This window comes from Oncorhynchus gorbuscha, unplaced genomic scaffold (genome assembly GCF_021184085.1).
Source record: "Oncorhynchus gorbuscha isolate QuinsamMale2020 ecotype Even-year unplaced genomic scaffold, OgorEven_v1.0 Un_scaffold_726, whole genome shotgun sequence".
Classification (NCBI taxonomy): Eukaryota; Metazoa; Chordata; class Actinopteri; order Salmoniformes; family Salmonidae; genus Oncorhynchus; species Oncorhynchus gorbuscha.
Window position 1 is genome coordinate 278,319 of NW_025745781.1, and position 23,013 is coordinate 301,331.

General features: G+C 42.7%; 1 protein-coding gene across 1 annotated transcript in view; it reads right to left on the bottom strand.

Annotated features, from left to right (window-relative positions):
* Nucleotides 1-12,707: 12,707 nt before the first annotated feature.
* The window catches only part of LOC124019938 (zinc finger protein 184-like), a 17,117-nt gene continuing 6,811 nt past the window's right edge, over nucleotides 12,708-23,013 (bottom strand). The window contains exons 3-4 of the mRNA XM_046335381.1: nucleotides 14,116-14,290; nucleotides 12,708-13,956 (exon numbers count right to left, since the gene is read on the bottom strand). Of these exons, the coding sequence (XP_046191337.1) occupies nucleotides 12,830-13,956; nucleotides 14,116-14,290 (1,302 nt within the window). The 3' untranslated portion in view covers nucleotides 12,708-12,829. The remainder of the gene's footprint in view (nucleotides 13,957-14,115; nucleotides 14,291-23,013) is intronic.

Genomic DNA, 23,013 nt, shown 5'->3' on the forward strand with positions numbered 1-23,013 from the left:
CTAGGAAAGAGATGAAACAAGAAACATGATTGACTCTGTGGTGCTTCCTCCCCAGTCAACAGAGTTAGGTGGGTGGTATCTCAGAATATTCTCATCACTTTTTATGTGAAGACTCAAACCATGTCTCACCTTCTTTTCCCCCTCCTACAGATGAATGTGTACTTCTTGGAGGACCCTGTGAAACATGAGAGTGTTGTGAAAACGCACAAGTCTAAATGCTCATCATTTAGCCGTCAAAAAAACATTTTGGCAACTCACTTTACTACACATTCAAATAATTACCCCTGAAAGCCAAGTTACATTCTAGAACCCCTTCAATTTATGTAAATGAGAGTTACAGATTGGAAGTAAAACATTTTAAATCAATGCCACTTCATTACATACTGTCAAATCTTACAAGAGACATGCATAACTTAATTCAAACACTGCAGTTAGCTACTGCCTCAGTTGCTGAGTGCAAACATGAGACAAATTTAAAAGTTGGAGAGGTCTTACCACAGAGGAAGAAGGTATCTGACTTATGGATGCTGGGGCCTCAGTCTCCTTATATCTGGTTGGAAGTGCCAACCAAGCAACAGTTAATTATGGACCACTCTGGGGAAGGACATGGATTGTAGGAGAGACCTCCCCCCCAGACCTGTCTGTCTGTGTCTCACTAGCCCCTCCCACTTCCAGGAGCACCACACTCCCAGTACATTACTTTTTAATGTCATATTTGTCTCTGAATTAAATTTCACTGAATTTACATAAAGTAGATATGTCATTGCTAATAATTATTATAATGTAAAAAAAAACGTGTTGGATTAATCAAATTGATTCCAATTTTACTCCCACTGACCCTCAAATACTGTAATGGAGTGAGTTTCCCCACTACAACTAATACAGATTTCATCTGACCTTATTTAAATCTAATCTGACCTGATTTAAATCTAATCTGACCTGATTTAAATCTAATCTGACCTGATTTAAATCTAATCTGACCTGATTTAAGTCTAATCTGACCTGATTTAAGTCTATTCTGACTTGATTGAAGTCTAATCTGATTTGATTTAAATCTAATCTGACCTGATTGAAGTCTAATCTGACCTGATTGAAGTCTAATCTGACCTTATTTAGTTCCATTTTAGTGGCATTAATCCTCATCAACAACTTTATATATATGTTTACCTGTTATTTATATTGTTTAGCTTGTAAACACATCTGAACTGTCTCCTCACCTCATTGTGACGTAGATGGTCCTCGTTCTTTGCTCACTTTGATTTATCACCCTGGTGGAACCATATTAAATTAATATTTACATCTAGAACAGAAACATTTAGGCTGTCAATTAAAGCTCATAAAACTGTTAAATCTAATGTGTTATTTATCTACAGTATGACACATTGAAGATTCTGGAGGCACTTCTATTTGTCTCAAATTTCAGTTGGCTAAAACGGTCCAGTAGGATTCTTATGACACATAACACCAGTACAGTATTTCAATCATCTTATCCACTCATATTGCTGACAGCGATATAACTGCCTCAAACTGTTCTCACAGTCTGAAGTAAACAGCTTAGAAGCTGAGCTGGCTGATTAAAAATGTAGATGTAGAAAATAGTAAAAAATAAAGAAAAACCCTTGAATGAGTAGGTGTTCTAAAACTTTTGACCGGTATATATACAGTGGGGCAAAACAAGTATCTAGTCAGCCACCAATTGTGCAAGTTCTCCCACTTAAAAAGATGAGAGGCCTGTAATTTTCATCATAGGTACACTTCAACTATGACAGACAAAATGAGAGAAAAAAATTCCAGAAAATCACATTGTAGGATTTTTAATGAATTTATTTGCAAATTGTGGTGGAAAATAAGTATTGGGTTGGCAACTAGATTCAGCTGTGGGGCGATTTTTGTCAGAGCGTATGGTCAGGGCGCAGGAACATAATTACAATATTTTTGTACTCTGCAAATTGACCACAACTAAGCCCAAAAATAGATTGTATTTGAAAATATCAATAATTCATACCTTGATTACATTGCTCATATATCTATTTTTTATTTGTGGGAATACTTGGGAATAGATTACCTAAATTTAAAAAAATATTTCCTGAATTCCAGGTGATTTCACTTGTTTTTGTAGTTGTTTAAAATGAAGAAAAAAAACATTACAAAAAAATTCACTAACAATTTTGTAATGCCAAAAAAACTAACATTGCCGGAGCAATTGGGAGTCCTATAGGAGTGAGTCGACTCGATTTAAGATGGCCCGACCAAAAGTTTGGGTTTTGGAACCAAGCTGCCTTGCAAGGCCTTGCTCTGGTCAACGGCAAAGTCAGCTCAAAACAGAGGCGTCGTAGGTTAAGCAGGTGCAGTAATGAATACGATTCTGTATTGTCACATGCAAAGGTGATTGCTTTTGATACAAACGCTTTATCTGCCTTCCCAATAAAAACTATTTTGAAAATTCGAACATATGCACTATTTTATGTTAAATAGATATCGTATGTTTCTGAACGATGCATCATGCTTCACAACAAGTTGATTTAGCTGAACCCACTGTGTTAGTGCTGGTCTGGAATAAAAGCCTGCACACCATGTGGATGGGCTGTCCAGAACAGGAGTTGAAGGCCCCTGATATACTGTTATTAACTGCCAGACATTATTAAGCAGTTGAGCAAACTGTCATTATAAAACTGTTATTGTACATATTTGAAGTATTTTAGCAGGGCCTTGGGAGGATCAGATAGTAACTCCTGATCCAATACATGTTAAGGGTGCTTTAAATGACTGTCTGTGCTCGCAAAATATTTTTTTTGTCACCACAGACAGGAGTTTGGCTGAGACACCCCACAGCCCGTTCAAATCTAAATCTGGATATGAAATGTCACAAGTTGTGGCATGGATCCACAAAACAACCAGTCTTGGCTCCGTCAATTCAGATTTTATTTCCCAGATCACATGTCTCTCTGTAAATCTATGATGGTGTCAGCAATGTCAGGACCTCATGGTCGACTAATAAGGTCAAAACAATGTGCTGGCCTGTATCAGATCTCTCTGTGGTCCACAGTAAAGGTATGAGGTCAATATAATGTGCTGGCCTGTATCAGATCTCTCTGTAGTCCACAGTAAAGGTATGAGGTCAATATAATGTGCTGGCCTGTATCAGATCTCTCTGTAGTCCACAGTAAAGGTATGAGGTCATTATAATGTGCTGGCCTGTATCAGATCTCTCTGTGGTCCACAGTAAAGGTATGAGGTCATTATAATGTGCTGGCCTGTATCAGATCTCTCTGTGGTCCACAGTAAAGGTATGAGGTCAATATAATGTGCTGGCCTGTATCAGATCTTTCTGTGGTCCACAGTAAAGGTATGAGGTCAATATAATGTGCTGGCCTGTATCAGATCTCTCTGTAGTCCACAGTAAAGGTATGAGGTCAATATAATGTGCTGGCCTGTATCAGATCTCTCTGTAGTCCACAGTAAAGGTATGAGGTCAATATAATGTGCTGGCCTGTATCAGATCTCTCTGTAGTCCACAGTAAAGGTATGAGGTCAATATAATGTGCTGGCCTGTATCAGATCTCTCTGTGGTCCACAGTAAAGGTATGAGGTCATTATAATGTGCTGGCCTGTATCAGATCTCTCTGTGGTCCACAGTAAAGGTATGAGGTCATTATAATGTGCTGGCCTGTATCAGATCTCTCTGTAGTCCACAGTAAAGGTATGAGGTCTTCACCTTTCAGCATGCAGTGTGAAGTCAATGGAGGACTAAATGTAATATGAATCTAATACATTTACAAGGAGAAACAGTTGGATCAAATGGGGAGCTGTTGTGTTTTACAGTAAGATTTACAGATCTTTAGACAAACAAGTAGTCAAAAGTATTACCCCCTGCCACCTTCTCCTAACATGGCCGTGATCCAAAACTGGGTGTCAGAAATACATGCAGCCTAATGTCGTTTAGGATTACTGTATGACCCTGCGTCATAGAGATATTATCAAACCTGCTGAGCTGTTCTTGAAACTCTTTGATCCCAATACAGTCGATGGCAGAGTTACAGGAAGTGTACCTAAGCAACAGATAATTTCCAAGCCCAATATGGCCATGTTCAGAAACAGGTGTGTCAGAAATCGCTGAACTCCCCTTCAGCTGCAGCTGTTGGAACACAAGCGTCTCTGGGAGAGCAGGGGACTCATCCTAGCCAAGGCTTCTGGAACAGAAAGGACAAGTGACAGTCTAATCCACTAGATGACCCCTCCAACGATCACTGTTTAGAAGTTAAACCCTTCACATTCAGTCTCACAATTGGAAGACTGATTTAAATTATGGGGAAAATGAGAAATTATCATGTCTGCCTGTGAATGAGTTGAATAGAAGGTGTTGAATAGAAGTTTGTCCAATTTAACTGCTGCTTTGGTAATAGTCTTGACCTCTATGGCAGCTGTTATATCTGGGATGACTGAAGACCTGATGATAGGAGCCTCTGCTTTATAGTCCTGCAATTTATCCCACTTAAGAGTTGGCTCAACTTTAATATCGCAATCATCTCAATAATGTTGTACTCAATGGGTTGGATCAGAACCAGTGTTGTGTTCATTAGGCACAGTGTAGCAAAACATTCCAAAACATATTACACCCTACCAGTATTTCAATCATCTTATCCACTCATATTGCTGACAGCGATGTAACTGCCTCAAACTGTTATTACACTCTGAAGTTAACCGCATAGCGGATGAGCTGGCTAATAAAATTATATATATATATATCTGGAGGCTGCTGAGGGGAGGACGGCTCATAGTAATGGCTCGAACGGAGGCAAATGGAATGTCACCAAACACATGGAAACCATAGAAACCATGTGTTTGGTGTCTTTGATACCATTCCACTGATTCCGCCCCAGACATTACCACCCAATCAAGGTGCCATCCTCAAGTATTCAGACCCCTTGACCTTTTCCCCCATTTTCTTAGGTTACAGCCTTATTCTAAAAGTACACACAATACTCCATAATGACAAAGCAAAAATACATTTTTAGAAATTGTTGCTAAAAATGTAAAAATACTGAAATATCTCATTTACTTAAGTATTCAGACCTTTTACTCAGTACTTTGTTGAAGCACCTTTGGTAGTTCTTACAGCCTCTAGTATTCTTGGGTATGATGCTACAAGCTTGGCACACCTGCATTTATGGAGTTTCTCCCATTATTCTCTGCAGATCCTCTCAAGCTCTGTCAGGTTGGATGGAGAGCACTGCTGCACAGCTATTTTCAGGTCTCTCCAGCGATGTTCAATCAGGTTTAAGTCCGGGCTCTGTCTGGGCCGCTCAGGGACATTCCGAGACTTGACCCGAAGCCACTCCTGCGTTGTCTTGGCTGTGTGCTTAGGGTCAATGTCCTGTTGGAAGATTAACCTTCACCCCAATCTGAGGTCCTGAGCGCTCTGGAGCAGGTTCTCATCAAGGATCTCTCTGTACTTTGCCTCAACCCTGACTAGTCCCTGTTGCTGGAAAACATCCCCACAGCATGATGCTGCTATATACTGTATATATATATATATAAGTATAAACACAACCATTTCAAAGATTTTACTGAGTTACAGTTAATAGAAGGATATCAGTCAATTGAAATAGATTCATTAGGCCCTGTTCTGTGGATTTCACATGACTGGGCAGAGGCGCAGCCATGGGCAGGCCTGGGAGGGCATAGGCCCACCCACTGGGGAGCCAATCCATTCAGAATGTGTTTTTCACTACAAAAGGTATTTTTTTTACAGACAGAAACACTCCTCAGCACCCCCTCAGAAGATCCCGCAGGTGAAGAAGCTGGATGTGAAGGTCCTGGGCTGGCGTGGTTACACATTGTCTGATACACATATAGATCTGATACAGGCCAGCACATTATAATGACCTCATACCTTTACTGTGGACTACAGAGAGATCTGATACAGGCCAGCACATTATAATGACCTCATACCTTTACTGTAGACCACAGAGAGATCTGATACAGGCCAGCACATTATAATGACCTCATACCTTTACTGTAGACCACAGAGAGATCTGATACAGGCCAGCACATTATAATGACCTCATACCTTTACTGTGGACTACAGAGAGATCTGATACAGGCCAGCACATTATAATGACCTCATACCTTTACTGTGGACTACAGAGAGATCTGATACAGGCCAGCACATTATAATGACCTCATACCTTTACTGTAGACCACAGAGAGATCTGATACAGGCCAGCACATTGTTTTGACCTTATTAGTCGACCATGAGGTCCTGACATTGCTGACACCATAATACATTTACAGAGAGATATGTGACCTGGGAAATAAAATCTGAATTGACGGAGCCAAGACTGGTTGTTCTGTGGATCCATGCCACAGCATGTGACATTTCACTCCCAGATTTAGATTTGAACTGGCTGTGGGGTGTCTCAGCCAAACTCCTGTCTGTGGTGATAAAACTATTTTGCGAGCACAGACAGTCGTTTAAAGCAGCCTTAACATGTATTGGATCAGGAGTTACTATCTGAACCCTGCAAGGCCCTGCTAAAATACTTCAAATATGTACAATAACAGTTTTATAATGACAGTTTACTCAACTGCTTAATGACATCTCAAAGCTAATAAGGGGGCATGCGACTCTTGTTCTGGACAGCCCATTCACATGGTTTGCAGGCTCTTGTTCTGGACAGCCCATCCACATGGTTTGCAGGCTCTTGTTCTGGACAGCCCATCCACATGGTTTGCAGGCTCTTGTTCTGGACAGCCCATCCACATGGTTTGCAGGCTCTTGTTCTGGACAGCCCATCCACATGGTTTGCAGGCTCTTGTTCTGGACAGCCCATCCACATGGTTTGCAGGCTCTTGTTCCATTGTTCTGTGACAGCCCATCCAATGGTTTGATTATTCAGGCCTTGTTGCTGGACAGCCCATCCACAGGTGGTTTGACAGGCTTTGTTCTTAGTCATATTGACAACAACGTAGCATGATGCTATGGCCTGTCCATGAACGAGTGAAGCAAAAACCATCAAGCGCTATGATGAAACTGCCTCTCATGAGGACCGCCACAGGAAACAAAGACCCAGAGTTACCTCTGCTGCAGAGGATAAGTTCATTACAGGACTGGCTCTCATGAGCTCCACAGGAAACAAAGATCCAGAGTTACCTCTGCTGCAGAGGATAAGAAGTTAACTGGCTCTCATGACCTCTACAGGAAACAAAATGTTACCTCTGCTGCAGAGGATAAGTTGATTACAGTTAACTGCACCTCAGATTGCAGCCCAAATAAATGCTTCACAGAGTTCAAGTAACAGACACATCTCCATCAACTGTTCAGAGGAGACTGTGTGAATCAAGCCTTCATGGTGAATTGCTGCAAAGAAACCACTATTAAAGGATACCAATAAGAAGAAGAGACTTGCATGGGCCAAGAAACACGAGCAATGGACTGGAAATCATTAGAACAGAAATCATTGACTGGAGGAAATCATTAGACTGGAGGAAATCATTAGACTGGAGGAAATCATTAGACTGGAGGAAATCATTAGACTGGAGGAACTCATTAGGCCTGGAGGAAATCATTAGACTGGAGGAAATCATTAGACTGGAGGAAACCAAATCATTCAGGAAATCATTAGCTGGAGGAAATCATTAGATGAAATCATTAGACTGGAGGAAATCTTAGACTGGAGGAACTCATTAGACTGGAGGAAATCATTAGACTGGAGGAAATCAAGACTTCATGGAAATCATTGCTGCAGAGGAACTCATTAGACTGGAGGAAATCATTAGACTGGAGGAAATCATTAACTGGAAATCATTAGAGGATCATTAGACTGGAGGAAATCAAGACTGGAGAAATCAGAGTGGAAGTCATTAGACTGGAGGAAATCATTAGACCGGTGGAAATCATTAGACTGGAGGAAATCATTAGACTGGAGGAAATCATTAGACTGGAGGAAATCATTAGACTGGAGGAAATCATTAGACTGGAGGAAATCATTAGACTGGAGGAAATCATTAGACTGGAGGAAATCATTAGACCGGTGGAATCATTAGACTGGAGGAAATCATTAGACCGGAGGAAATCATTAGACCGCTGGAAATCATTAGACCGCTGGAAATCATTAGACCGGAGGAAATCATTAGACCGGTGGAAATCATTAGACTGGAGGAAATCATTAGACCGGAGGAAATCATTAGACTGGAGGAAATCATTAGACTGGAGGAAATCATTAGACTGGAGGAAATCATTAGACTGGAGGAAATCATTAGACTGGAGGAAATCATTAGACTGGAGGAAATCATTAGACTGGAGGAAATCATTAGACTGGAGGAAATCATTAGACCGCTGGAAGTCATTAGACTGGAGGAAATCATTAGACCGGTGGAACTCATTAGACTGGAGGAAATCATTAGACTGGAGGAAATCATTAGACCGGAGGAAATCATTAGACCGGTGGAAATCATTAGACCGGAGGAAATCATTAGACCGCTGGAAATCATTAGACCGGAGGAAATCATTAGACCGCTGGAAATCATTAGACTGGAGGAAATCATTAGACTGGAGGAACTCATTAGACTGGAGGAAATCATTAGACTGGAGGAAATCATTAGACTGGAGGAAATCATTAGACTGGAGGAACTCATTAGACCGGAGGAAATCATTAGACTGGAGGAAATCATTAGACTGGAGGAAATCATTAGACTGGAGGAAATCATTAGACTGGTGGAAATCATTAGACTGGAGGAAATCTGTCTTTCAGTCTGATGAGTCCAAATGTGAGATTTTTGGTTCCAACCGCTGTTTCTTTGTAAGACGCAGAGTAGGTGAAAGGATTATCTCTCCATGTGTGGTTCCCACCATGAAGCATGGAGGAGGAGGTGTGATGTTGCTTCACTGGTGGTGACACTGTCAGTGATTTATTTAGAATTCAAGGCACACTTAACCAGCATGGCTACCACAGCGTTCTGCAGCAATACGCCATCCCATCTGGTTTGGGCTCAGTGGGACTATCACAATGACCTTATTACATTATTACTCAAATACAAATTATAATTCATTGTAGCACCTTGTTACTGACAAAATTAATAGTATTTCAATAGTAATTAATAGTATTAATAGTATTACTGTAAAATGTTAGTGTTAGTATTAGTGTAATGTTTTGTTACAGTAATAGTATTAATGTAAAATATTTTATTACAGTAATAGTACTACTGTAAAATGTGTTGTTACAGTAATAGTATTAATGTAAAATATTTTATTACAGTAATGGTACTACTGTAAAATGTTTTGTTACAGTAATAGTACTACTGTAAAATGTTATGTTACTAATGTGTTAAACCCAGACACTAGTGAATTGACATCAATTTGCACAAATAAAATGTACTACTCGAGTCCACGACTCAGACTTGACTCAGATTCAAGTCACGATTTTCATGACTCGTGACTCAACCAGTGGTGACAGTTGTCAGAAGTCAACATAATTCAACATACCAGCTACAGCAGCAAATGTTACATATATTTAGTCTTACAAATGTACAAAACTAATGAAAACAAGCTTTTTAAAAAAAATGGTTGGACTATAACTTTTAACACTACCAAGGGACTCGTGACTGGAGTATAAAGGACTCACACTAGAACACGAGGGACTCTACTCGGAATCTAGGTTTAGGTGGCTTGACTACATCTACATATTACTCAGATACAAAGTATAACTCATTATATTACCTCGTTATGGACTAACGTAATACTATTACTGTAACCCCCTGTGTTACTGTAACCCCTGTGTTACTGTAACCCCCTGTGTTACTGTAAAACCCTGTGTTACTGTAAAACCATGTGTTACTGTAAAACCATGTGTTACTGTAAAACCACGTGTTACTGTAAAACCACGTGTTACTGTAATCCCCTGTGTTACTGTAAAACCCTGTGTTACTGTAAAACCCTGTGTTACTGTAAAACCCTGTGTTACTGTAAAACCCTGTGTTACTGTAACCCCCTGTGTTACTGTAACCCCCTGTGTTACTAATGTGTTTCACCAACACTGGTGCAATAACATCAATATGCAAATCAAACATTCCCAAGAGGAGAGTGATTGACTTGAGATAATATTTCTTTTTATTTTAACTAGGCAAGTCAGTTAAGAACAAATTGTTATTTTCAGTAACGGCCTAGGAACAGTAGGTTAACTGCCTGTTCAGGGGCAGAACGACAGATTTGTACCTTGTCAGCTCAGGGATTTGAACTTGCAAACTTCCGGTTACTAGTCCAACGCTCTAACCGCTAGGCTACCCCGCCTCTAACCGCTAGGCTACCCCGCCTCTAACCGCTAGGCTACCCCGCCTCTAACCGCTAGGCTACCCCGCCTCTAACCGCTAGGCTACCCCGCCTATAACCGCTAGGCTACCCCGCCTCTAACCGCTAGGCTACCCCGCCTCTAACCGCTAGGCTACCCTGCCTCTAACCGCTAGGCTACCCTGCCTCTAACCGCTAGGCTACCCTGCCTCTAACCGCTAGGCTACCCTGCCTCTAACCACTAGGCTAGTCCAACGCTCTAACCACTAGGCTACCCTGCCTCTAACCGCTAGGCTACCCTGCCTATAACCACTAGGCTACCTGCCACCCCTCCAATCTAACCACTAGGCTACCCTGCCACCCCTCCACTCTAACCACTAGGCTACCCTGCCACCCATCCACTCTAACCACTAGGCTACCCTGCCGCCCCAAATCCATAATATCCATTTTGTTCAGAAAGTTATCATTTATGCGGATAGAAACTAAACGCATTTCTGGAAAAAATACACTTGAATTAAAACATGATGTCATAATTTAGTACTTTAGTACATTTTCATACGAGAATATTACAGATGGTCTTGCAGGATAATTATGCAGAGCCTGGGGTCAAGTGTTAACACACCCAGACAGTCACATGTACTCTTTTCCCCACTGGAGACCAGAGTTCCATCCCCCCTCCCACCCCCCCCCCCTCTGTTAACAAAGAGTTAACACATCCAGACAGTCACATGTACTCTTTTCCCCACTGGAGACCAGAGTTCCATCCCCCCTCCCACCTCCCCCTCTGTTAACAAAGAGTTAACACACCCAGACAGTCACATGTACTCTTTTCCCCACTGGAGACCAGAGTTCCATCCCCCCTCCCACCTCCCCCTCTGTTAACAAAGTGTTAAAAGGTAAAACATACAGTGGGGAGAACAAGTATTTGACACACTGACGATTTTGCAGGTTTTCCTACTTACAAAGCATGTAGAGGTCTGTAATTTTCATCATCAGTACACTTCAACTGAGAGAGACGGAATCTAAAACAAAAATCCAGAAAATCACATTGTATGATTTTTAAGTCATTAATTTGCATTTTATTGCATGACATAAGTATTTGATCACCTACCAACCAGTAAGAATTACAGCTCTCACAGACCTGTTAGTTTTTCTTTAAGAAGCCCTCCTGTTCTCCACTCATTACCTGTATTAACTGCACCTGTTTGAACTTGTGACCTGTATAAAAGACACCTGTCCACACACTCAATCAAACAGACTCCAACCTCTCCACAATGGCCAAGACCAGAGAGCTGTGTAAGGACATCAGGGATAAAATTGTAGACCTGCACAAGGCTGGGATGGGCTACAGGACAATAGGCAAGCAGCTTGGTGAGAAGGCAACAACTGTTGGCGCAATTATTTGAAAATGGAAGAAGTTCAAGATGACGGTCAATCAGTCTCAGTCTGGGGCTCCATGCAAGATCTCACCTCGTGGGGCATCAATGATCATGAGAAAGGTGAGGGATCAGCCCAGAACTACACGGCAGGACCTGGTCAATGACCTGAAGAGAGCTGGGACCACAGTCTCAAAGAAAACCATTAGTAACAAACTACACCGTCATGGATTAAAATCCTGTAGCACACGCAACGTCCCCCTGCTCTAGCCAGCGCATGTCCAGGCCCGTCTGAAGTTTGCCAATGACCATCTGGATGATCCAGAGGAGGAATGGGAGAAGGTCATGTGGTCTGATGAGACAAAAATAGAGCTTTTTGGTCTAAACTCCACTTGCCGTGTTTGGAGGAAGAAGAAGGATGAGTACAACCCCAAGAACACCATCCCAACTGTGAAGCATGGAGGTGGAAACATCATTCTTTGGGGATGCTTTTCTGCAAAGGGTACAGGACGACTGCACCGTATTGAGGGGAGGATGGACAAGGCCATATATCGCGAGATCTTGGCCAACAACCTCCTTCCCTTAGTAAGAGCATTTTGAAGATGGGTCGTGGCTGGGTCTTCCAGCATGACAACGACCCGAAACACACAGCCAGGGCAACTAAGGAGTGGCTCCGTAAGAAGCATCTCAAGGTCCTGGAGTGGCCTAGCCAGTCTCCACACCTGAACCCAATAGAAAATTTCTGTATTGCCCAGCGACAGCCCCGAAACCTGAAGGATCTGGAGAAGGTCTGTATGGAGGAGTGGGCAAAAATCCCTGCTGCAGTGTGTGCAAACCTGGTCAAGAACTACAGGAAACATATGATCTCTGTAATTGCAAACAAAGGTTTCTGTACCAAATATTACGTTCTGCTTTTCTGATGTATCAAATACTTATGTCATGCAATAAAATGCTAATTAATTACTTAAAAATCATACAATGTGATTTTCTGATTTTCTTTTTGTTTTAGATTCCGTCTCTCACAGTTGAAATGTACCTATGATAAAAATTACAGACCTCTACATGCTTTGTAAGTAAGAAACACTGTCGATTTTGCAGGTTATCAAATACTTGTTCTCCCCACTGTACATGTAAAAAAAAAGGTTTAACAGAATAATTACAAAAACAGTCAGTCAATATTAGTCAGATATGTAGATGCCCAGCTTGGCAGCTCCATTATAAGGTCAGTGTTGGGCACTGCACTGTGAATTGCTTCTTGATGTTCTTTCAGCATTTCTTTCCATTTAAAACAAGTCCCGCACTGATCACAGCTGTATGGCTTCTCTCCCGTGTGTATTCTCTGGTGTTGCTTTAGATTTCCTTTCTCGCTGAAGCTCTTCCCACATTGGGAGCAGTGGAAAGGATTCTCCCCTGTGTGTCCTCTCTGATGTTGCTTTAGGACATTTAACCGACTGAAGCTTTTTCCACATTGAGCGCAGTGGTATGGCTTCTCTCCACTATGTATTCTCTGATGTCTCTTTAAGTCTCCTGCCTGACCGAAGCTCTTACCACATTGGGAGCAATGGTGGGGCTTCTCTCCACTATGCATTCTCTGATGACTCTTAAGGCTTCCTTCCAATTTAAAACTCTTCCCACAATGATCACAGCTGAACGGTTTCTCTTCTGTGTGAGTTATTTGGTGCTTCTTCAGATATGATGACAGACTGAAACTCTTCCCACACTGGGAGCAGTGAAAAGGTTTCTCTCTTGTGTGAGTTTGTTGGTGTTTCGTTAAATTTGATAACTGATTAAAACTCTTCCCACATTGGGAGCAGTGGAAAGGCTTATCTTCTGTATGTATTTTCTGGTGTCTCTTCAAATGTATTGACCAACAAAAAGTCTTCCCACACAAGGAGCAGTGGAAAGGCTTCTCCCCTGTGTGTATTCTCTGGTGAGCCTTTACGGTGTCTACACGACAGTGGTACGACTTCTTTCCTGTGTGAATGAGCTGGTGCCTCTTCAAAGTGCTCGGGGTCTGAAATCTCTCCGCACATTGACCATACGGGTGATGCTTCTTTCTTTTGTGAATCTGATGGGGAGATTTGGGGTGAGTTGGACAAGTAAAACAGTCTCTGCAGTCTGTGCAGGGTCTTGGCCTACAAGTGTGCCTTCTCAACTCCTCTGGATCATAGAAACTAGTGAAGCAGTCCATGCAGTGGTGATGTTTCTGTCTTGAGTTCTTCCGTCTGTGTTGTTTATGGTTTCCTGATGCTGTGGAACTGGGCTCACTGTCTGAACCTGGGTTGGAGATCTCTCCTGTGGGAATATGAACAGATATGGGGATAAAATTAGAAAGTTAACATTGAAATGGGATTTAAAAGACTTTTGATGCAAGTAGAAGCAATACAATCGTTCTGGAATCCCCTGTGGCTGCCAAGGCAACAACCTCTCTCCGTACTCCACACCTGAACTTACCTGGGTTAGTGATACTATCTACTTCCTCCTCTTCGTCCTCTAGGTCTGGAGCAGACACTTCCCTGTTCTCCTCTTCTTCATTGACAGCTCTCTCCTCCTCCACCTCCTCTTTGACTGCTCTCTCCTCCACCTCCTCTTTGACTGCTCTTTCCTCCTCCACCTCGACTGCTGTCTCCTCCTCCACCTCCACTTTGACTGCTCTCTCCTCCTCCACCTCCACGTTGACTGCTCTCTCCTCCTCCACCTCCACTTTGACTGCTCTCTCCTCCTCCACCTCCACGTTGACTGCTCTCTCCTCCTCCACCTCCACTTTGACTGCTCTCTCCTCCTCCATCTCCTCTTTGACTGCTCTCTCCTCCTCCACCTCCACGTTGACTGCTCTCTCCTCCTCCACCTCCACTTTGACTGCTCTCTCCTCCTCCACGTTGACTGCTCTCTCCTCCTCCTCCTCCACGTTGACTGCTCTCTCCTCCTCCTCCTCCTCCACATTGACTGCTCTCTCCTCCTCCTCCACGTTGCCTGCTCTCTCCTCCTCCTCCTCCACGTTGCCTGCTCTCTCCTCCTCCTCCTCCACGTTGCCTGCTCTCTCCTCCTCCTCCTCCACGTTGACTGCACTCTCCTCCTCCTCCACGTTGACTGCTCTCTCCTCCTCTTCCACTTTGACTGTTCTCTCCTCCTCCTCCTCCTCCATGTTGACTGCTCTCTCCTCCTCCTCCACGTTGACTGCTCTCTCCTCCTCCACGTTGACTGCTCTCTCCTCCTCCTCCACGTTGACTGCTCTCTCCTCCTCCTCCACGTTGACTGCTCTCTCCTCCATCTCCTCTGTGACAGCTCTCTCCTCCTCCTCCACTTTGACTGCTCTCTCCTCCATCTCCTCTGTGACAGCTCTCTCCTCCTCCTCCACTTTGACTGCTCTCTCCTCCTCCTCCTCCACGTTGACTGCTCTCTCCTCCTCCTCCACGTTGACTGCTCTCTCCTCCATCTCCTCCACGTTGACTGCTCTCTCCTCCTCCTCCACGTTGACTGCTCTCTCCTCCATCTCCTCTGTGACAGCTCTCTCCTCCTCCACTTTGACTGCTCTCTCCTCCTCCACCTCCACTTTGACTGCTCTCTCCTCCTCCTCCACCTCTGTGACAGCTGTCTCCTCCTCCACCTCCATTTTGACTGCTCTCTCCTCCTCCACCTCCATTTTGACTGCTCTCTCCTCCTCCTCCACTTTCACTGCTCTCTCCTCCGGGGACTCTGCGGACTTTGGTTCAGACATTGAAGGCTACAGATGGACCCAAAAGAGGAAGCACATGTGAAAGGTGAGTTTCACAAAATACTGGAATATATAGATTAGCAAATAAAGGAATAGACCATGCTAAATATTCCATGCACTAGGAATCCCTGCTAATAAAATGGAACTAGCTAGTTCACGTTGCTATGGTGATGGCAACGACACCTAACATCAGCAATGTGGAGCTATTATTGGGTTATCTTTAGCTTACTGACCAGCCCTTGGTCATGATACAGCTCCAGTACATTACACAGAAGAGTCAATGGACGAAGGTAACTTCTGTAATTCATTCACAGATAGAGATCACAGCTACAGTACAAATCATTCACAGATCGAGATCACAGCTACAGTACAAATCATTCACAGATAGAGATCACAGCTACAGTACAGATCATTCACAGATAGAGATCACAGCTACAGTACAAATCATTCACAGATAGAGATCACAGCTACAGTACAGATCATTCACAGAGATCACAGCTACAGTACAAATCATTCACAGATAGAGATCACAGCTACAGTACAGATCATTCACAGATAGAGATCCCAGCTACAGTACAAATCATTCACAGATAGAGATCACAGCTACAGTACAGATCATTCACAGCTACAGTACAAATCATTCACAGATAGAGATCACAGCTACAGTACAAATCATTCACAGATAGATCACAGCTACAGTACAGATCATTCACAGATAGAGATCACAGCTACAGTACAGATCATTCACAGATAGAGATCACAGCTACAGTACAGATCATACACAGATAGAGATCACAGCTACAGTACAGATCATTCACAGATAGAGATCACAGCTACAGTACAGATCATTCACAGATAGAGATCACAGCTACAGTACAAATTATTCCAAGCAAACCGTTTGAAGCACTTATTCAGTCTTTCACAAAAAAAAAAAAAGTTTTTCCAAATCGTTTATTTCATTTTGGCGCTTTATCAAACAATAACTTTGATATCGGGGGTAGAGTGAGGCTGCAGTAGCCTACTGGGTTTTGCTCTTTAGCAAATGTTCAATTGTGAAGTCACAATGTGTTTACAGTCATGACATACAAAACACACACAAAGTAGTTATGTTACAGGGAACTTTGATGACACAGTGTCAAAAAATGGCTTCCTCCAGACGTGACCATTGGGTTCTTTGTCACCTCCCTGACCAAAGTCCTTCTCCCCCGATAGCTCAGTTTGGGCGGGCGGCCAGCTCAAAGAATAGTCTTGGCGGTTCCAAACTAATTCCATTTAAGAATGATGGAGGCCACTGTGTTCTTGGGGAACTTCAATGCTGTGCGATGGCAGGTAGCCTAGTGGTTAGAGCGTTGGACTAGTAACCGAGAGGTTACAAGATCGAATCCCAGAGCCGACAAGGTAAAAATCTGTCATTCTGCCCCTGAACAAGGATGTTAACCCACTATTCCCAGGCTGGAAATATGAATTTGTTCATAACTGACTTGCCTGGTTAAATTTAAAAAATGTTGCAGAATATTATTTGGTACCCTTCCCCAGATCTGTGCCTTGCCACAATCTGGTCTCCTTCGACCTCATGGCTTTGTTTTTGCTCTGACATGCACTGTCAACTGTGGGGCCTTACATAGGCAGGTGTGTGCCTTTCCAGATCATGTCCAATCAATTCAATTGACCACAGGTGGATTCCAATCAAGTTCTAGAAACATGTCAAGGATGATCAATGGTAACAGGATGCACCTGAGCTCAATTTCGAGTCTCAAAGCAAAAGGGTCTGAATACTTATTGTAAATAAGCCATTTCTGTTTCATATTTGTAATAAATGTGCCCCAAAAAATGTACCTGTTTTCACTTTGTCATTATGGGGTACTGTGTGTAGATTGAGGAAAAAATCTATTTCATCCATTTTAGAATAAGACTGTAACGTAACAAAATGTGGGAAAAGGGAAGGGGTCTGAATACTTTCTGAATGCACTGTATTGCTGTACATCAGTGGTTCCCAAACTTTTTATAGTCCCGTACCCCTTCAAACATTCAACCTCCAGCTGCATACCCCCTCTAGCACCAGGGTCAGTGCACTGTCAAATGTTGTTTTTGCCAGCATTGTAAGCCTACCACACACACACTATACAATACATTTATTAAACATAAGAATGAGTGAGAGTTTTTGCCACAACCCTCACCCAAATGTATAGCCCTGTTGGAAAATATAAATGGACTGATTGAAAATGTGATCAAATATATACATATATATATATATATACATGAATCACATTTTTATTTGGCGTACTCCCGACTTGCGCGTAAACCCAGTTTGCTGCACATGCGTGGAATTAGTTGTATCTATCGTCTCGTGCACCAAAGACCGAAGCGACGACGGGTTGACTGCGTTTTCGGCTCACTTGACTGCTAACTAGATACAGTTCGAGCAATATAGTTTACAGTTCGAGCAATATAGTTTAAAGCAAATGAGATTTGAAACTGACATTTGATTTGTAATCACTAATGAATACTGAAATTAAGTTGGCTAGCTAGCCTCCTTAGCTACTTAACTATCGGCCTTGTTAGCCAGGCTAACTTACTAGCCAGTGATCCGAGTAGCCAATGGATGTCATGTTAAAAATGAACAATTTACACTTCATATATTTTTGACATTGACACTTAATATGGTGATTCACAACACTGTAGATAAACACACTGTAGATAAACAAAATTGCTATAGACTGTTAGCTTCCAATGGCTAGTTAGCAAGCTAGCTAGCTAGCGCAATGTGAACTAGATCAACAATTAGCCGCCTGTGGACAAGTAATCCGACTACTAAATTATTCTTTCTGTATTTGCAAACGTTCTCAAATATGTTACAAAGCTTGATTTTCACCTTGACACTTGATTTAGGAAGGTCTTGAAGCCCTCTTTCACCAGAACGGATTTGTGCTGACAACGCGAGAATACAGATCTGCATTCTCAAGACTGTCACCGCTGCGCGAGATGCTCACATTGCGCAACTCCATTACAGCTTTCATTATGAAAAGACTATGATATTCTACCCAGTTGTTTGGAGATTTTCAGGCCAGACCATATGAGAAGCGGCTTGAAAACCCACACTGGTGAAAGAAATACACTTGTTTTTACTCAAGCAATATGTTTCTATTTTATTATGGCTCGATAGGAGCGTCTTGTTGAATGGAGCGACCACACATTGTTTTAATCACAACTCAAAAATGTTCTTTCAGGTTGTATAATCAGAACAATATACTATATCTTATTGACCAAACAGGTATCCTGAATGATTCCCTAACCCAGCATTAAGAAGGTATCCTGAATGATTCCCTAACCCAGCATTAAGAAGGTATCCTGAATGATTCCCTAACCCAGCATTAAGAAGGTATCTTGAATGATTCCCTAACCCAGCATTAAGAAGGTATCCTGAATGATTCCCTAACCCAGCATTAAGAAGGTATCTTGAATGAATCCCTAACCCAGCATTAAGAAGGTATCCTGAATGATTCCCTAACCCAGCATTAAGAAGGTATCCTGAATGCAGTGGTTGAAAAAGTACCCAATTGTCATACTTGAGTAAAAGTAAAGCTACATTAATAGAAAATGACTCCAGTAAAAGTCACCCAGTAAAATACTACTGGAGTAAAAGTCTAAAAGTATTTGGTTTCAAAAGTAAAAGTATAAATCATTAAAAAATATATTTGGACATATTTTTAATTTATTTTGACATATATTTTCAAATTCCTTATATATTAAGCAAACCAGAGGTTTGTATTTTTATTTATGGATAGCCAGAAGCACACTCCAACACACAGACCTAATTTACAAAGCATTTGTGTTTAGTGAGGCCGCCAGAGCAGAGGCAGTAGGGATGACCAGGGATGTTCTCTAGATGCGTTCGCGGTCAAAGCAGCCTGCGAGGAGAAGACAACCAGACCAGGCTGAGGAAATGTAAAGGGTACCAGGTATCAAAAACATTTCAGAGGAACATCAGCCACTGTGCAGTGCAACCAGTCAGCTAGAACAAGTAGCAGCAGAGAAAGGACTAAAACACTAGGTGTATGGTATGTAAAGTCCACTACTTCTCCACAAAACACCAGCCCCTAGAGGTATGTAGAGTCCACTACTTCTCCACAAAACACCAGCCCCTAGAGGTATATAATGTCCACTACCTCTCCACAAAACACCAGCCCCTAGAGGTATGTAAAGTCCACTACTTCTCCACAAAACACCAGCCCCTAGAGGTATGTAAAGTCCACTACCTCTCCACAAAACACCAGCCCCTAGAGGTATATAATGTCCACTACCTCTCCACAAAACACCAGCCCCTAGAAGTATGTAATGTCCACTACCTCTCCACAAAACAAAACACCAGACTGTTCAACCTAGTAGGTAAAAGGTGTATTGTGAAACATAGTTTCAACAACATACCTGTCTCAGCAGTCTGGGATACAGGGGCACAGGCAAGCCTCATCATGGCGATGCCAGTACCTTCCTCACACCATCATTCGAGAGATAGGTGAGATACTAGGACCAGGACAGCTCACATGTATGGCAGCCAATCAGACAATACCATTCATTAGTTGAATGGCTGTAGAGTTCAAGCTGAACAGTTCAGGTGTTTCCAGTCCCAGTCTCCAAATAACATCGCTTGTGTTCAGTGATCCTAATGATAGGTAGAGGAGCCTATCATAGGTTTCAGTGTGATAGAGGTAATCAAGGGGTCAACACCAACCGGGAATGACATGAACTTGCTATTTAAAGCAACAGTTTTTGTGACAAAACTATCGTTAGAGTTGAAAATGAGATGAAAACATTTAACTTGAACTACATGAAAATATAAGCATAAAAGTGCATGTTGTGTGCACTACGTCATCACGCAGTGACTTTTATATTTGGTGGAAACACGGCCATATTTTATTCATGCGGATGTTTTGTATATTCACATGAAGATCTGGCGCCAGTGGGATGGAAACCTAGCTACCGACTGTCAGAACAAGAGAATCCCGCTGATGCACTACCACATTCCGAACTTGCACCTTGTGGATTCTACTATTCAAACTCGCAACTGTAAGTTGAGACCCCCGACTGAGTTCCGCTTATGGTGCTTATTTACATTTTAGTCATTTAGGAAACGCTCTTATCCAGAGCTGCCTGGGAGCCAGCCCTGCCAGGGTGATCGCCTTCCAAATAAAAGACCCCCATTGAAACTGATGAAAATAGTGAAATCATGCTACAATTGGACTAGATAATGCTAAACCAGGTTGGAATTGTATTTAAATTGAAGATAAAATTATTAGCTCATTTTACAAAAAAAGTGGATGTATTAGACTTCAGAATTGCATTAGCGGTTTACTGCCCTGTACATACGTACCTATGGACTGGTATACTGCCCTGTACATACGTACCTATGGACTGGTATACTGCCCTGTACATACGTACCTACAGACTGGTATACTGCCCTGTACCTATGGACTGGTATACTGCCCTGTACATACGTACCTACAGACTGGTATACTGCCCTGTACCTATGGACTGGTATACTGCCCTGTACATACGTACCTATGGACTGGTATACTGCCCTGTACATACGTACCTATGGACTGGTATACTGCCCTGTACATACGTACCTATGGACTGGTATACTGCCCTGTACATACGTACCTATGGACTGGTATACTGCCCTGTACATACGTACCTATGGACTGGTATACTGCCCTGTACATACGTACCTATGGACTGGTATACTGCCCTGTACATACGTACCTATGGACTGGTATACTATACCTATGGACTGGTATACTGTACATACGTACCTATGGACTGGTATACTGTACATGGACTGGTATATGGACTGTACCTATGGACTGGTATACTGTACATACGTACCTATGGACTGGTATACTGCACTGTACATACGTACCTATGGACTGGTATACTGTACATACGTACCTATGGACTGGTATACTGCACTGTACATACGTACCTATGGACTGGTATACTGCCCTGTACATACGTACCTATGGACTGGTATACTGTACATACGTACCTATGGACTGGTATACTGCCCTGTACATACGTACCTATGGACTGGTATACTGCCCTGTACATACGTACCTATGGACTGGTATACTGTACATACGTACCTATGGACTGGTATACTGCCCTGTACATACGTACCTATGGACTGGTATACTGCCCTGTACATACGTACCTATGGACTGGTATACTGCCCTGTACATACGTACCTATGGACTGGTATACTGCCCTGTACATACGTACCTATGGACTGGTATACTGCCCTGTACATACGTACCTATGGACTGGTATACTGCCCTGTACATACGTACCTATGGACTGGTATACTGCCCTGTACATACTATGGTACCTATGGACTGGTATACTGCCCTGTACATACGTACCTATGGACTGGTATACTGTACATACGTACCTATGGACTGGTATACTGCCCTGTACATACGTACCTATGGACTGGTATACTGCCCTGTACATACGTACCTATGGACTGGTATACTGCCCTGTACATACGTACCTATGGACTGGTATACTGCCCTGTACATACGTACCTATGGACTGGTATACTGTACATACGTACCTATGGACTGGTATACTGCCCTGTACATACGTACCTATGGACTGGTATACTGCACTACATACCTATGGACTGGTATACTGCACTGTACATACGTACCTATGGACTGGTATACTGCACTGTACATACGTACCTATGGACTGGTATACTGCACTGTACATACGTACCTGGATGGACTGGTATACTGTATACTGCCACTGTACATACGTACCTATGGACTGGTATACTGCCCTGTACATACGTACCTATGGACTGGTATACTGCACTGTACATACGTACCTATGGACTGGTATACTGCACTGTACATACGTACCTATGGACTGGTATACTGCCCTGTACATACGTACCTATGGACTGGTATACTGCACTGTACATACGTACCTATGGACTGGTATACTGCACTGTACATACGTACCTATGGACTGGTATACTGCCCTACCTATGGTACCTACTATGGACTGGTATACTGCACTGTACTATGGACGTATACTGCCCTGTACCTACCTATGGACTGGTATACTGCCCTGTACATACGTACCTATGGACCTATGGACTGGTATACTGCCCTGGTATACATACGTACCTATGGACTGGTATACTGCCCTGTACATACGTACCTATGGACTGGTATACTGCCCTGTACATACGTACCTATGGACTGGTATACTGCCCTGTACATGTACCTATGGACTGGTATACTGCCCTGTACATACGTACCTATGGACTGGTATACTGCCCTGTACATGGACTGGTATACTGCCCTGGACTGGTATACTGCCCTGTACATACGTACCTATGGACTGGTATACTGCCCTGTACATACGTACCTATGGACTGGTATACTGCCCTGTACATGGACTGGTATACTGCCCTACATGGACTGGTATACTGCCCTGTACATAGTACCTATGGACTGGTATACTGCCCTGTACATAGTACCTATGGACTGGTATACTGCCCTGTACATAGTACCTATGGACTGGTATACTGCCCTGTACATGTACCTATGGACTGGTATACTGCCCTGTAC